Source organism: Molothrus aeneus, chromosome 3 (assembly GCF_037042795.1).
Source record: "Molothrus aeneus isolate 106 chromosome 3, BPBGC_Maene_1.0, whole genome shotgun sequence".
NCBI classification, from domain to species: Eukaryota; Metazoa; Chordata; class Aves; order Passeriformes; family Icteridae; genus Molothrus; species Molothrus aeneus.
The window spans coordinates 103,790,429-103,804,235 of NC_089648.1; the positions used below are offsets into that span (position 1 = coordinate 103,790,429).

Sequence of the window (13,807 nt, forward strand, 5' to 3'; positions counted from 1 at the left end):
TGGTCTGACAGGCACATCTGAACTGTTGTATGCACTTAAGGAAAAAAGTCGCACACTTTTCCTTGTCAGCTCCCGGAAAATTCCTGGGACATTTATCCAGCCTGAATTATAAGATGACTTAATCCTAGCACTTCATTGTATCTTAATTAAAATATTTATGGGAAGAGGAGGGACATAGGCACACACTCTGTTCAAATATCTTCGTTCTGACTCCATTTACAGTTGCTTTTTGCAGGTACTACCTCCTAAAGCGGTTTCGGCGCAAGAGATTTAGCGTGTGGGCAAGGAACTTGTGGATGCATTAAAGGAGGAATCCAGCTGCACATTGTTTGCTAGATATCTGTATTATCTGCTGGCCGTGCCTGCCTGTTTCCTGGTGGCTGTATGTCTCTATTTCTTCCTGTCTCTATTTCTTAATCGCTCGAACTACAGACACATCTTTCCCAGCGCTCGCAGGTGCAGCGGTTTGTGTTTTACAGGGGCTACGGCGGCGCATATTTTGTGCTATTCATCCTCCTTGAGGATCAAAGCTCTTCTGAAACAGATTACTGGCCTGAAACCAAACCACTGAAATGGTAATATGGTCGTTCTTAAAAAAAAGTGTAGGTATTTTCTGGTGTTTTCCCATCAAGTACCTGCCCAATTTCTGTATGGCACACGCCGGGAATCAATAGAAGTTAACAAGTCCTCAAAACATTCCCCATCTCTTTGTTTAATCTCCTTTACAATAAAGCCAAGGGAAGAGAATTAAAAATCTTTGAAGTATATTAAACCTCAAAAGGCTCAGCCAAGTAGACTTAAAATAGTCACTTATTTTCCAAAACTGGTTTGTCGAGGAACAATAAAAGGAAGTAAAATTTATGGAGAAATTATACAGTGGATTTGTCACTTAAAATATCGTAACTGTCTCGGGGACAATACCCCATGCTGAGGATTAATGGTCCCTCCAGACCTTTGATTCACCAGCGCCTTTTCTTTGCCCTTGACAAATTGGATTTTTAGGAATGGGAAGGTCGCCTGGCCCATTGTCTGCCAGCCATTCACTCCGCCTGATTATGCAGGAGGGTTAGGGAAAGGCTCCATGTGACCCTCTTGGATGGGACTCCGCAGCTGCTCGAGGAGCCAAACTCTCTCACCAAACTCTGCGCCCCAGAGCATCCCCCTGCCAAGGGGTACCCCTCCTGCTCCCGTTGAAAAGCCGGCGTCCTCACAGCGCCGCGTCACTCTGCGGGCGGAGATACGCCTGTGCTCATCCTCCCGCCGCCTGCCGCTGTCACTCCGGCCCCCTTAAGTAGTTGGGGTTCCCGAGCGCTCGCACCCGGCGGCAGCGATGCAAACCAGCAGGGCTCCGGCCATCAGCGTCAGCGCGGAGAGCTGCATCCCGGCTGGGCTGCGCCTGGGTCCCGTGCCGGGCACCTTCAAACTGGGCAAGTACCTGTCAGACCGCAAGGAGCCAGGACCCAAAAAAAAGGTATTTTCCTACGGTCGCTCCTGCACCGCTGGACTTTGATTATTCGTTGACTCGGGGGAAGCCGGCTTTGGGAGAAGAGGCTGCTCTTCCCCCGTCTCTCTTCGATCCTCCCTTCTTAGAGAGAGCCAGGAAAGCAAAGGGAAGCATTTCCAGAACGTCCTGAGATGTCTCCCCGTGGTTTTGCCAGGAGAGCCTGCCCGCTCGTGCCCTCTCCCCCTCCTCCCCAGCGCCGGGGCCCCCAGCCCTGCCGACCTCCGGGGCGAGGCCAGAGGACACGAGGGGTCTCCCGGAGGAGTGGGCGCTCCCCCGCCTTGGACAGAGACGTGCTGGAAGCGTCGCCTGAGCTCCGTGCCCGATGTCGGAGGGCCCTGGTCCCGCCACCCAGCCCCCGCCCCCCGGGCTCCGCTTACTGGGGCATTGCCCCTTTCCCTGGAGGAGCCGGGACATGCCACGGCCGGCTCCTCGCTCCTGGAGCCCCGGCGAGGCGAGGGCACAAGGCTGTCACAGCCCCCGGGTTTGGCCCGGGAAGGAGCAGGGCAGAGGCAAATGCACCGATTTATTTCTGTGTTTGGCTCGGGTTCGTGCCCCCCAATCCCTCTTCCCGGCCGCGAATCCTTTGGCTCGGGCCTGAAGGGAGTGTGGGGCGAGAGGACGGACCGGGGCTACCCCGGAGACGGCGCCGGGGTGCAGGTCGCAGGTGTCGGGGCAGCCCAGGGCAGCTCGACCTTCCCCCAGAGCCTCGGGGGCTCTCCTCCCTGGAGCCGCAATCAACCCGCAGAGCCGGAGCGGCAGCGATGTCGGCCCCACGGCTGCCTGCTCCGGGGTCCGTCCGTGTCCATCTTATGGGGGTCTCGCCCCGTCAATCAGGCTCTTCAGGGGGCTGCGGATGAGACCCCTCCTTTCGCCCCCCGGGCAGCCGCGACTCACGCGTTCCGCTCGGATTTTTAATGCACTTTAATTGTTTTTAAACGCTCTGCCAGCCCACTCAAATTTATTTCTCATCTGGCTCCCTTGGTTTCTCGCTTTAGACTGCTTTGTTCCGATGACTTTTATTGCACGGTCATTCAGGGAATGGGCACTTCATTTTCTCTTTGTATGGGCAAGCAGATTATGAAGTATGGGGCTACAGGGACTTTGTAGCTAAGCAGAATCTTCCCCCCTTTCCCCCTCCCCATCTCCCGACAAGTCCTGCATGTCGCAATGGTTTTGCACGGACTTAGGGACAAAAAGAAAAAGAAAATTAAAATCGTACCTGGGTATTTAACATAGCTTTAAGCGAAATGTAACAGCTGCAACTGGACAAGGTGCGTTTGGATCAATGCTACCCAAGGGAAAAATCCCGTTTTCCCTCTCCGGGCACGGGTTCTTCCATCCTTACGCTGCAGAGCTGCAACCCCCGCTAGGGCAGGGCACCTGCGAGCCGGGGACCGTCCTACCCAAAGGTGGGTGAGGATGGAAGCGTTAAAAAGGCGGCAAAAGGAGATGCTCTCGCCGCTGCTTTCAGCTGCGATGCTCAGCCCCCTGCCTAGTGTGGGGAAGCAGCTCGACGGGCCAGGCAGAGCGGGCAGGCAGGCCGGGGTAAGCTCTTTGCTCTTTTTGTGTTTCGTTTCACGTGAAAATGACAGCAGTGCCGCCTGTTTTCCAGGTGCGGATGGTCAGAGGGGAATTAGTGGATGAAGCCGGGAGCTCGGCCCTGGAATGGATAGGGTTAATCCGAGCTGCCCGAAACTCCCAAGAGCAGACACTGGAGGCTGTTGCGGATCTGCCAGGAGGACAGGTACCCCGCTCGCGGCTCCGGGCTGGCATGGCGCCTCTCCCCGCCACCTGCCTGCCTCTCAAGCCTCCTGAAGAAGTTTCCTTTCTTCCCTCTCCAGATTTTCTACCGGGCGCTGCGAGATGTCCAGCCGGGAGAGGAGCTTACCGTCTGGTACTCCAACCCTCTGGCGCAGTGGTTTGACATCCCCGTCACGGCCACGCCAACGCACGACGAGAAAGGTACAGATGCGGGCACTCATTTCAGAGCAACCAAATTAAATGAAACAAAACAAACCTTCTTTAGCTGACACCTTTGACGGGATCTCAAACTGCGGTAGGCAAACGTGGGCCCTCAGAAAAATAAATGCCAGTACAGCTGCCGTGAATTTAACCCACCACCCTTTAAACTAAGGCTCCATCTGCTTACATTTAAAGGGTGATCTATTAACTCGGTGGCGTATGGAAAGGCCCCCGTGCGTCGAGTTGTTCCGTCATCGGCCCGATTTAATGATTCTTTGATAGGCAAATGGGGTTTCTGTGAAACATCGCTATAGTTGGTATGCGAGACAGCAAATTGGCTCAGCTCAGCTTACCCGATGCTGTTTCTAAAAACATCGGGTTTACCTTCCGTTCTCAGAGTTTCAGAGACTCTTTTCAGGTTCTCTTGCGGGTAGATTCACATAGTAAAGCCAAAACTGGGCAGTACTGGGCAATCCCTGTAAATTAGAATACATTAGGAAAAAGGTTAAGTCGGTGTCAAATCAGCCTGAGATCAGGATATGCAAAGATGTTGGGAAGGGGAAGACACCCGTCTGGGACGGCTTGTTTCAATCCGCAAACCCATTCTTACTGAAGTTACACCGGTGTTAACAAAATGATAAGGCGGCAGCACGTTTAAAAAAAGACCAGGGAAAAAGGACGGAACACTTCAGCGTTCATTTGTCGGGCTTCTCTGTCGGCGGCCACCCCCTTCCTCTGGTCCCGGGTCCGGGCGCTCCCTGGGGCGTCGGTGGCGGCAGCTGCCTGTGGGCACTCCCCTCGGGCTGAGCCCGCTCCGCGGGAGATGAGGGAACCCCAGGCGCTCCTGCTTGACGCAGAAGATCCTTCAGCTTGGCAGTGTCCCCGGGAAGGGAGTGAGTGCACGATCCGGGCAGGAGCTGCCCCCTCCCCCGTCACGGCTGGCCGCTCCGCAAGGTGACCAGAGTCCGGCCCGAAGGGATGGCTGCGGGAAGGCCAGGCTCTGGCTATTATATCACACCGTACAAGAGCCCAAATCCCTCCTTGTACGAAAACTACACCCAGAAAAGAAACTCTTGGTCACATTTCTGTCCCCGCCACGTCGAAGGGCAGTGAGGCCATGGATCTGCCAAGGGTCGCCCCCTCGAAAAGCCTGGCGAAGTTTCGGTGGCAAGGAGGACACGCGGCTGTGTTGCGCCCCACTCCTCTCCAGCAGCCCTTGCTGCGGATGGGTACCAGTGCTACTCGGGGGAAAAATGAAAGAGAGCTCAGGTCTGCAAGAGGCTCCCAGAGTGCGGCATTTTCCTCGCCCCGTCGAAGCGAGGCTGATTTGCAAAGTGAACCTACGGATCTGCTGTGTCTTCGGTCCCACAGTTTCCAGACTGATTAATACAGACTCAGCAAAGCATGCTGAAGTGCTCTTCTTCTAATGATCATATGCTGAAAAAAAAAAGCCGAAAAATCAAACTAAACTCTCAAACCCCCACCAACCGAAAAATGACAGTGGAAGAAATTCTGAGAATTTTTTTTTTTCAAAAGCACAAAACGAAAAAACCTAACCAAATCAAAAATTTGGAATTCTTCTGTGTTTGACCCCTTTAATTTGGGTTACCGTGGTGAGAAAGAAGTGGTTTTTGGTGGGGAGGGTAGTTTGGTTTTTTTTTTTTCTTTTTTGTGTTTTATTTGTTTGTTTTTTTATCTTTTCCCTGGAGCCGTTCTTGTTGAACGGGAGCTGAGCCGGGGAAGAGCCGAGCCGGGCTCGGTGGCGGTCGGGAGCCAGTCCCTACCATCTTTTGCCGAAGAAACCAGGGCCGACCCGCGCCGCTCCGCTGAAGAGACCTGCATAGGCAAACGAAGATAGCGGAGGGCAGTCCGTGGGGTCCGTGGCCGTATTCCTTTCCATCCGTACCGCTCCTTTACCGCTTTTCCCGTGCACGGCAGTGGGTTGTCACCGTGGTTCCCCCTCCCATGGCCGCTGGCTCTCTGGGGCCCGGGCAGACACAGTCCCGTCTCTTCCCCTCCTCGACGGGGCGAAATAGAGCTCCCAACGCCCTCACAATGCTGCAGATCCCGGGGCTGGCTCTCCACGGCTAGCGAGGAAAGGCTGCCCACGGCGGCGAGCACACACACAGCGAGATACACGCAACAGCGTGCGATGCTTCCACGCGAGTTGGCACACGAGTTTCCCGCGGAGAGCGAAGATTCCGTTTTCCATCCGCAGCGGACATCGACTGATCCCTGTCAAAAGCCGGTGACAGGGAGGCTGGTCACGGCCATCGCATCCACCCCGGCGACCCGCCCTCCCCGGGTGCCCCGACAGACGAGGGGCACGATGCAAGGTCTCACCCCTGTCCTCCCCCACGGGATTCCCTGAAACGTGAGGAGCTGCCCCCAGGCCTGGAGAGGGCTCTCAGTTCCGTGCGGCGCTTGGGCTCACCTTAGGTGCATGAAACTGAGGGGCGAGGGTGAGCTGGGGACGGTCAGGGTGGGCAGGAGCCGAAAGGGAAATTCAGGGGCTTATCAGCATAGTATGGTGACTGGGAGAAACGACAGAGAGAAAGATGGGTACAAAGGACAGAAAAAGAGAAGAAAAGGGGAAAGAATAAGGAGGGGAAGGAGAAAGGAAAGGGGAAAGTGAGGAAGGAAGGAAGGAAGGAAGGAAGGAAGGAAGGAAGGAAGGAAGGAAGGAAGGAAGGAAGGAAGGAAGGAAGGAAGGAAGGAAGGAAGGAAGGAAGGAAGGAAGGAAGGAAGGAAGGAAGGAAGGAAGGAAGGAAGGAAGGAAGGAAGGAAGGAAGGAAGGAAGGAAGGAAGGAAGGAAGGAAGGAAGGAAGGAAGGAAGGAAGGAAGGAAGGAAGGAAGGAAGGAAGGAAGGAAGGAAGGAAGGAAGGAAGGAAGGAAGGAAGGAAGGAAGGAAGGAAAAGATTGCTAGACAGACAGGTGGCCACAGAGGCGGCGTTTCACCGTCGGGGCTGGGGAGATGCTCCTTCTTGGGAGTACCCTCCTGGCAAGCAAGGCCAGGAGGGGGAAAGCGGAGTCTGAGCCTCTGCGGTGTCGGGCAGCCACCACAGCCGCGGCCACCGAGGTCTGTTCCGCTTGAGAGAAGTCGAAATGGGACGGGGTACAAAGGGCATTGTCCTCTGAAAGGGAACGATTACATATGGCCCATACATATCGGATATTGTCTCGCCGCGTAATGAGGGGCTCACGATCATTAGATTGGCCTTTGTTCGGTGCAGCCGACTCCCTGACATACGCTACCTCCTCTGCAAACGCCAACAGATGGGCCCTCCGACAGACGACTCGCGGCAGCAGCTGCTCCCCCCGGCCCTACGGCGCCTCGCTCGCGGGAGCTCAGCCCGGACCGGGCAGCGCCCGCACGGCTCCGCTCCGCGGCACAGCATGGCGGGGGCGGGACGAGGCGGAGGGAGCGCGGGGATGCGCGGGGAGGCGCGGGGATGCGCGGCCGCCGCTGACGGGTCCCTCCGCTTGCCTCCGCAGGGGAGGAGAGGTACATCTGCTGGTACTGCTGGAGGACCTTCAAATACCCCAACAGCCTCAAGGCCCACGTCCACTTCCACTGCGCTCTGAGCCACGGCCGGCCCTTCCTTCATCACGACCACGGCCGGCCCGCTGCCACCGCCTTCGGCCTGCCCCCCAAGGAGCTGCCGGCCGCCTCGCTGCGCGGCCACCCGCCGCCCGGCTGCGGCCCTCGGGAGGCCGTCAAGCGGGAGGCCGTCGTCGCCTCCCCGCCGCTCGCCAAGCCGGCGCTGCCCAAGCGGGCGGCGGGCAAGGAGGAGCAGGAGCGCGCCCTGGACATGAGCGTGGGGGCCGCCCGCGGGCCGGGGCCGCTGCTGGGGCCGGCGGGCGGCAACGGGCTGGCGCTGTGCCCCGGGGCGCGCTCGGCCTTCCGCCCCGCCGGGTCGCTGCGGGAAGAGGCGCGGGGCGCCGCCGCCCTCGGCTTCTCCAAACTGCTGGGGGGACTGAAGGCGGGACGCGCCGCCGCCGAGGCGCCGCCGAAGTGCGGAGCGCTGCCGGGTGAGGCCACCCCGCAGGCGGCGGCGGCGGGGCTGGCTTGCGGCGGCGGGCTGCGCGCCTTCCCGCTGCTGTCACCGCTGGAGGAGGCCTCGGCCTTCCGGCAGGTGGAGCGGGGGCTGCCCGCGGCCGCGCTGCCGCCCGCCCGCTACCCACCGCTGCCCGGCGGGGCCCTGGAGCGCTTCGCGCTGCCGCCCTTCGAGGGGCTGAAGGCGTACGCGGGGGAGTGCGGGCTGCCGGTGATGCCGCTCACCGTCTACAACGGGGAGCTGCTCTACGGGGCCGCGCCCTACTACCCGCTGAAGCTGCACCTCGGCGGCCTCCTGAAGTACCCCGAGTCGGTGTCGTACTTCGCGGGGCCGGCGGCGGGTCTGCACGCCGCAGAGCTGGGCTCACTGGCCAGCATCGACCGGGAGATCGCCATGCACACGCAGCAGCTCTCCGAGCTGGCGGCCGAGAAAGGCCGAGGGAGGCTGGAGACGCTGCCGGCGGGGGCGGCCGGGCCGGCCGGAGGGAAGCCCAAGACCGGGCACCTGTGCCTGTACTGCGGGAAGCTGTACTCCCGCAAGTACGGGCTGAAGATCCACATGCGGACTCACACCGGCTACAAGCCGCTCAAGTGCAAGGTCTGCCTGCGGCCCTTCGGGGACCCCAGCAACCTCAACAAACACATCCGCCTGCACGCCGAGGGCAACACGCCCTACCGCTGCGAGTACTGCGGCAAGGTGCTGGTGCGACGCCGCGACCTGGAGCGGCACGTCAAATCCCGGCACCCGGGGCAGAGCCTCGGCAAGGCGGCCGAGGACAAGAGTGACTCTGGCTATGCGCAGCCCGAGCAGGAGCAAAAGACTGACAACGAGAGCGATGTGGATGTCTGCTTCACCGACGACCAGAGCGACCCGGAGAGCGGCAGCCGGCACCGCGAGCAGTGATGCGGGAGGCGGCCGTGGCGGGGCGGGGGTGAGGGGAGCGCTGCAGCCCCCCTCCCACTACTCTGGGCTCCCGGGGCGGTCCCACGCGAGGCCGTGTCGCGGAGGAGCGCGGGCTGGCGGGCAGAGCCGCCGGCGGGGCGGGCAGGGGTGCGCGGGCGTCCCCGGCTTCCCTCCACGGCATCGCCCCCGGCGCTGCAGCTGCGGTGCCGGGACAGGGGCGGGAGGGCGAAACCCTGGCGGGCCCGGGATCCCGCTGGGCAGGCACCGCGTCCCGGTAGGAGCCCGCATTTCAGTGGCCATATATTTTTATTGTACCTTTGTGTCGAGAAAATTGTGCCTTTTGGAAATGATTTTTTTTTTCTATGCGCTCTCCCATCACTTGCTCCAGCGGTCTGAGCCGTGGGGCTCAGCAGCAGACCCGGGTCTGCAAGCGCCTCTGGCATCTGTACACTTTATTTGACACCTCACCTGTGCTTGCTCGGGTCCTAATAAAGCAATACCAACAGCTTTTTGGAATGACAGAAAAAAACAGGCAACAAAATGCCACTCTTGCAGCATGGAAGAGGTTCGCATAACAGGTGCACCATTTGATCAAGTTGCAATTATTTATAGCAGATAATATTTGAGTAACAAATGTAAAATAAATATTGAAAAGCATGACTCTAAAAGCACGCACTATATAATTTTAAAGGAAATACACTCTCTGTTTGGTAGAATACAAATGTGGTGTATGTTTGTTTTCTAATGAACGATGTACAGTGGATACAGTATTTTGGTCTTGGTTCCAGTTTGTCATGCGATTTTTTAAAAAAAGAAATAAAGTTACTGACAAACTACTGTTTGCCTAGTTGTTCGTTGAGGTGCTGTCAGCAGGATCTCGTGTTTCTTCACAATGCTTCTGAAGACTGGAAGCACAGACCCATTTATATACAGTGTCTTTGGGTCAAGCTCTTAACAATTTGCCTCTGAATAATATGTCGCCTGAGCATTTTCCGTCTCTCAGCGAAACCAAAGGGCAAAAATCCCATATCCAATCTGTTCTTCTCTATGCCTAGGATTTTTGATTTTTTTTTTTTTTTTTGCTATTTCGTTTTTCACAGGGCGAAGGCAGAGCTGTTAGAGGCTGGACATTATTAGTCTGTTTTTATCGGTTTGCACGCGGTCAAACGTGCCACTTTTGCAAACACTCTTCTTTAGAATCGTTGTTACTTTTATTCGAGGAAAAAAAATCTACTTATTCTTTGGTATGAAAAACCTGAAACGAGTTCAACTTAAAAAAATAAAAGACTGTCAGAAAATTCTGTTTCTCCTGGCAGCTCCTCCAACTCACCAGGCAAAAGGATGCAACACTGCCGACAGTGACCCGCCAGCTGTGACCCGCCAGCTGTGCGGGTCTGCCCGCTCAGGTCCGAGCTGGGGCTTTCCGTGTGCCCTCGGGCAGGCGGAGTCAGGAGGGAGCCCCGCTTTTTGGTTTGGCGTAGCTCACAGCTCTGAAGTAGAGGGTAAATCTCTTTGACTGCTCGATACACTTAGAAGACTGTGAGGATCGAGCCCTATTTCAGTCCGGGGTGTAGGCGCTGCAATATAAAATACAAACAAATTACTTTCAGTATCTGCGAGAATTTCAGACACAAAACTAATCCTTCGTTTGCTCACTAAAGGCTATACCGTGCTTGACAGCAATAGGAAGCGGGAGTTCAAATACCAATCTTCAATATTCCTTTAAAGGTTTGATGCTGTAGCGTTGTTTGTCGGCTTTTTTTATTCCTTTTTTTTTTCTTTTTGTCCCCTCCCCACCCCCCTTATTTGGGCTTGTGCACCCACTTGATTCATTTTATCCCAAGATGCAAGTTGTCCTTCTGATATGAAAATAAATGGAAACCCCCTTTCCTGCAAAGAGGGGGATTTTTTTCATCTCTTGGCGGAGTTGAAAATCCTGTTTTCATTCATAGCACCGTCAGCAGGACCTGGAATATCTCCTGCCTGTTCCGTGGAACTGCTGTCGGGGAGGGATGCACCATGTGTGCTGTCAGGTCGTGGAAAGGGTATAATAATTCAACTGTGATACGGGAAATATTTTAATGTCTGTAGAGTTTTTTACAGACATTTTTAATGTCTGTAGAAGTGTTCCATCAAATCGTAATATTTGGGCCACCCTCACAAAAAAAAAAAAAAAAGTACTCCAGAGAGTCAATTTGTGGGAATTAATGGTCTGTATATATAATAATCAGTCTTAGAGTTAAGAAAAAACCCCAAAACTGAACCAAATGTAACCAACCTCAAATAACCAAAGCCGAGGAAAAAAAAGAAGAAAGAGTATATGGTTTATCTGTTTTTGTTTTTAATTTTTTTTTAATTGCTATGCAGCGGTTAAATCGAAATACAAAGTACAGGCGGAGACACATGGAGAAATTCTGCCCCATTCACTTTTAGGGCCCCATTCCTGCGAAGTTCTTAGCGAAGCCTCACCCTCCGGGTCTGCGGGCGAGCCCCGGTGCCCGGCCCGGGGTGCAGCGGCCCGGGGTGCAGGGCCCGCCGGGAGCTCTCGCCGCCCCGAGCGGCCTCCGACCCGGCACGACTGCCCCTCGTGAGAAGCGCTGCCTGCTCGGCGTTATTGTTAATTACCCTCCGCGTTAAACTCTATTTTATTAAATTTTACCATATTTTGGGTTGTTTTATTCAATTGTGATTTATTTTGTTTCATTGTCCCTGTCAGGCCAGGGATGAGGCGGCAACGTTCTCCCGAAACCTCATTGACCAAGGCGGTGTCGGAAGCCCGGGGTGCAAGCAGCGCCAGGGAAAGCAGCGTTTCAGGCGGGTCAGCAGCCGCAGTCCCGGGGTTCCGGCGGGCCCCTCGCTCCTCGGGATGGAGCTCACGGATCAGCGGGGGCAGATCTCCGGCTCCCGCTGCTCTCCCTCCCGCGGGGCGCGCTGAGGGTCCCGGCCGCCACCGCCGCGGCTCCCTCCCGCAGTCCCGGCCCGCGCTGCCAACGCGGGTGCTGATTGGCTGAGCCCCGCGGCGGCCCGCGCTCCTATTGGGCGGTCCGCGCGGCACGGCCCCGCCCCGCGGCGGCGGCGCTGAGGGCGGTGCGGGCGCGGCGTCGGGAGCGGCTGCGGGAAGGGTCGGGAGCGCCCGGTGGCTGCGGGAAGTGAAGCGACCCCCGTGGGCTCGTGGGCTGCGGCCGGGCCGGTTGCAGCTCCTGGGCTCATTGAGTCATGTTGCCGGTCATGGCGGTTCTGCGTCCTTCGGTTTCCCCGGCAAATTTGGGTCTGGAGGGAGGTGAGCAAAGTTCAAGTCGCAGGGTCGGTGCGGAGCTGGTGCCAGCCAGCCTGGGCACGGTACCCGCTGGATTTTGTGTTCTTAGCGCCTCTAGGTCTACCATTGCTTCTGGCTGGCTACCATATGAAGCTAGGGAAAAAAACCAAAACGCCACGGGTTTTACCTTCCGAATTTGTAATTATTGATAGCTGCAGTAAAGCAGGTATGTCTCTGCAATTTTATAATAAAGGAGAAAATAATTAACCACATTTGCAGGAAAAAATGTGGGAAATGTAGGCAAAAAGAATGGTGCTAAGACTGAAGAAAGATTAACTCCTTTAAAATATTACTCATTGAGATCCTTTTCAAGGGCCATAGACATTAAATGACAAGATTTCTCTATTTTATTTTCTATGGAAGGACTCAGGTTTTTTGAATCAAGTTGAACAGGAATAATGAAGGGTGCATTTTGTGAGTGAAGAATAGAACATTATTTGCTGGTTGGAAGTCAAGAGACAAGAAGAATAAATAAATTGAGATGGCTTTTGGACATTATTAGAAACTAGTCTAGGCATTTTGCAAACTGGTCTTTCAGTTTCCAAAGATTCACACTCAACCTCAGCTGTTATTGCAAAAGCAATTGATTTCAGTAACATCCCATTTTTAAAATTTGGGAAGCAGTTTTGATGATTATTGTCTTGCCCTGCATTATCTTCTTCTTAGAATCACCATCAAGAAATCTGGATGCATCTGGCAGGGGATGCAAAGAATTGCCAAGAAGAAGATTGTAAGGATCTTGAAGGTAATTTTGGTTTTCAACCAAACTTAGTTTTGGCACAAAGCTCTGTCATGTATCTTACTAGTTAAGGCTGTAATTACTGTTGTACCCATTGCCTGAGGATGCACATGGGAGATGAATGGTGCCCTGAATGACCAAGCTGTAGGGCAGGGTCTCATGGACCAGGGATCTAAGTGTTACTCCTCTAAACTTGCTAAATGGGTTTGAACATAGTTTATAGCTTTAAACAACTCCTAAAATTACCTGATTTTGCAAAGGTGTTGAACACTTCTCTTCCCACTGAAGTTAGTGGGACTGATTTAAAATCTGCTAGGGTCTTTGACATGTAAGTGAGATAGATGTAGTCTGCTGTAATGCAAGTGAGTTTAGATTTTGAACTGATTGATAGTACAAAACTCAGGGAGTACTTGATCACTTTAAACAAGGAAATGGCTCTATACACTTAGAGGAATATAGTTTCAAAGATTTTTGTTTTGAGCTCATATTTTAAATCACACACCTGCACACATGTGATTTGATCAGAAAGCTCAGCTGTAGGTATGAAAACATGTGTGTTCTTAAGGGTCCCTTTCTATGGCTGCAACTCTGGTCTTGCAAATAAAGGATTTATTGATTCAGAAAAACCTATGGGTTTGTTTGGGTACATTCATGCTGAAGATATTTCTAGGGAATATATTTTTTTTTCACTAGAAGTTATGTGCTTGGAAGTACATTTTGAAATAGTCACTGTGTTTTTAAGCTGTAATTTCAATATAAAAAAAGGTTCCCCACACCTGCATCTGAGGAAGTGAACAGCAAGGCTTGGATTCATACTTCCTATGTGCCAGGGAGACATGAGGATGGGAGAAAAGCTAACTGCACTTGGCTTCAGGTCAGAGAATGGTGAAGATCAAGAATTCTGTCTGAAAAGAGCAATTCTGCACTTGACTGTGAGCAGTTACTTTCTGAATTTTCACCTGAAGGTAAAGTTCAGCATGTCAAGGTCATGTTCAAGCTCACTGGAGTTCATTGGACCATAACAGATAAAATCTACAAGCAACAAAAACGCTTTCAGGTATATTCAAAGTCAATCCAATGAGGAAAGATTCCCTACAGCACATGTAATGCTATAAACTTGTATTTTACAAGAAACAGGAGAAAGTTTCTTAACAACTGAAAAAATCAGTAGCTGAAGGAACAGATCACTAGATCTGAGGTGTATATTTATCTCTGTTTAGAGCTGATATTCTGAAATGTTATGGAAAGCTATGAACAAAATTCATAAACTTTTTATGTAGATTTGCATATGAGTGTGGCTTTTTGATGTTTAAGTTTTGATTTTT

At 53.8% G+C, this 13,807-nt stretch overlaps 1 protein-coding gene and 1 long non-coding RNA gene across 2 annotated transcripts; both read left to right on the plus strand.

Annotated features, from left to right (window-relative positions):
• The first annotated feature begins 1,330 nt into the window (after nucleotides 1-1,330).
• On the plus strand, nucleotides 1,331-8,427 carry PRDM13 (PR/SET domain 13). The gene is made up of 4 exons (XM_066545928.1): nucleotides 1,331-1,471; nucleotides 3,117-3,248; nucleotides 3,346-3,466; nucleotides 6,962-8,427. Exons 1-4 carry the CDS (start codon nucleotides 1,331-1,333, stop codon nucleotides 8,425-8,427), a joined length of 1,860 nt encoding a protein of 619 aa, XP_066402025.1.
• A 3,156-nt stretch (nucleotides 8,428-11,583) lies between these two features.
• On the plus strand, nucleotides 11,584-13,341 carry LOC136554134 (uncharacterized). Its single transcript, XR_010783288.1, has 3 exons — nucleotides 11,584-11,707; nucleotides 12,410-12,488; nucleotides 13,248-13,341. It is a non-coding gene; the product is annotated as an uncharacterized lncRNA (long non-coding RNA).
• Nucleotides 13,342-13,807: the final 466 nt, after the last annotated feature.